This window comes from Papilio polytes, unplaced genomic scaffold (genome assembly GCF_000836215.1).
Source record: "Papilio polytes unplaced genomic scaffold, Ppol_1.0 DF822236.1, whole genome shotgun sequence".
Classification (NCBI taxonomy): Eukaryota; Metazoa; Arthropoda; class Insecta; order Lepidoptera; family Papilionidae; genus Papilio; species Papilio polytes.
Window position 1 is genome coordinate 1 of NW_013526968.1, and position 821 is coordinate 821.

Genomic DNA, 821 nt, shown 5'->3' on the forward strand with positions numbered 1-821 from the left:
TAGGCAATGCATCTGCAATTGATGTTTATGGGCAGCGGTCGCTTTCCATTTCGGTGGATACAGGTGGCAGCTTGCGCGTTTGCCACCTTATGTTATTAAAAAAAATCTTTTTAAATATATTACTGTATTATTTATTTTTCACTATCATTGTATCAATTAATCTTTTCTTCTTTATTTATACATTCAGGTCTATTCCGTGGTGTTTACCCTCAAATCCCGCGCGGTGCGGTGGGTAGCAGTTCTCAGATGGTGAGCTTCGCGTACGCTAAACAGTGGTTACGTGATCACGACGTTTGCGCCAGCTCACCACTGCTGCTGTCATTTTTTGGCGCAAATCTCGGCGGGGTCGTGATGACCTTTTGTTTGAACCCATTCGACGTGATGGCCACCAGGCTTTCCAATCAACGTAAGTAATACGGTAACTAGAAGTGGTATTTATTTATATACCACTCCCAGTTAGTTGGATATAATATCATGTCATTTCTTTCAATATTCTTGTTTGTTTCGTAAATATCGTAGTTTTGATGTTATTGTATACTTTTGGAGGTTTTATACCCTGTTTTGTTTCTTTTTTTCAGCTGTAGACAGTAACAATAAAGGTACACTATACCGTGGCATGGCAGATTGTTTTCTCAAGATGTTGAGATCAGAAGGCGCAGGGGCCTTCTACAAGGGAGTTGGTGCCAACTACTTGCGTTTAGGCCCTCACACTGTGTTACTGTTGGTGTGTTGGGACCAACTTAAAATATTAGAGGAATTTCTAAAAAGTTGACAAACATTTTTAAAAATATAATGTATGTTAAGTTTTTTAGAAAACTGAC

General features: G+C 39.1%; 1 protein-coding gene across 1 annotated transcript; it reads left to right on the plus strand.

Annotated features, from left to right (window-relative positions):
* The first annotated feature begins 165 nt into the window (after positions 1-165).
* On the plus strand, positions 166-815 carry LOC106106366 (solute carrier family 25 member 35-like). The gene is made up of 2 exons (XM_013286945.1): positions 166-406; positions 579-815. The coding sequence occupies exons 1-2, from the start codon at positions 247-249 to the stop codon at positions 770-772; spliced, it is 354 nt and encodes a 117-aa protein (XP_013142399.1). The 5' UTR covers positions 166-246; the 3' UTR covers positions 773-815.
* Positions 816-821: the final 6 nt, after the last annotated feature.

Coding starts and splice junctions, on each gene's coding strand:
- LOC106106366 (XM_013286945.1), top strand. CDS start 247: ATGGTGAGCTTCGCGTACGCTAAACAGTGGTTACGTGATCACGACGTT. Junction 407..578: donor CACCAGGCTTTCCAATCAAC/GTAAGTAATACG, acceptor TCTTTTTTTCAG/CTGTAGACAGTAACAATAAA.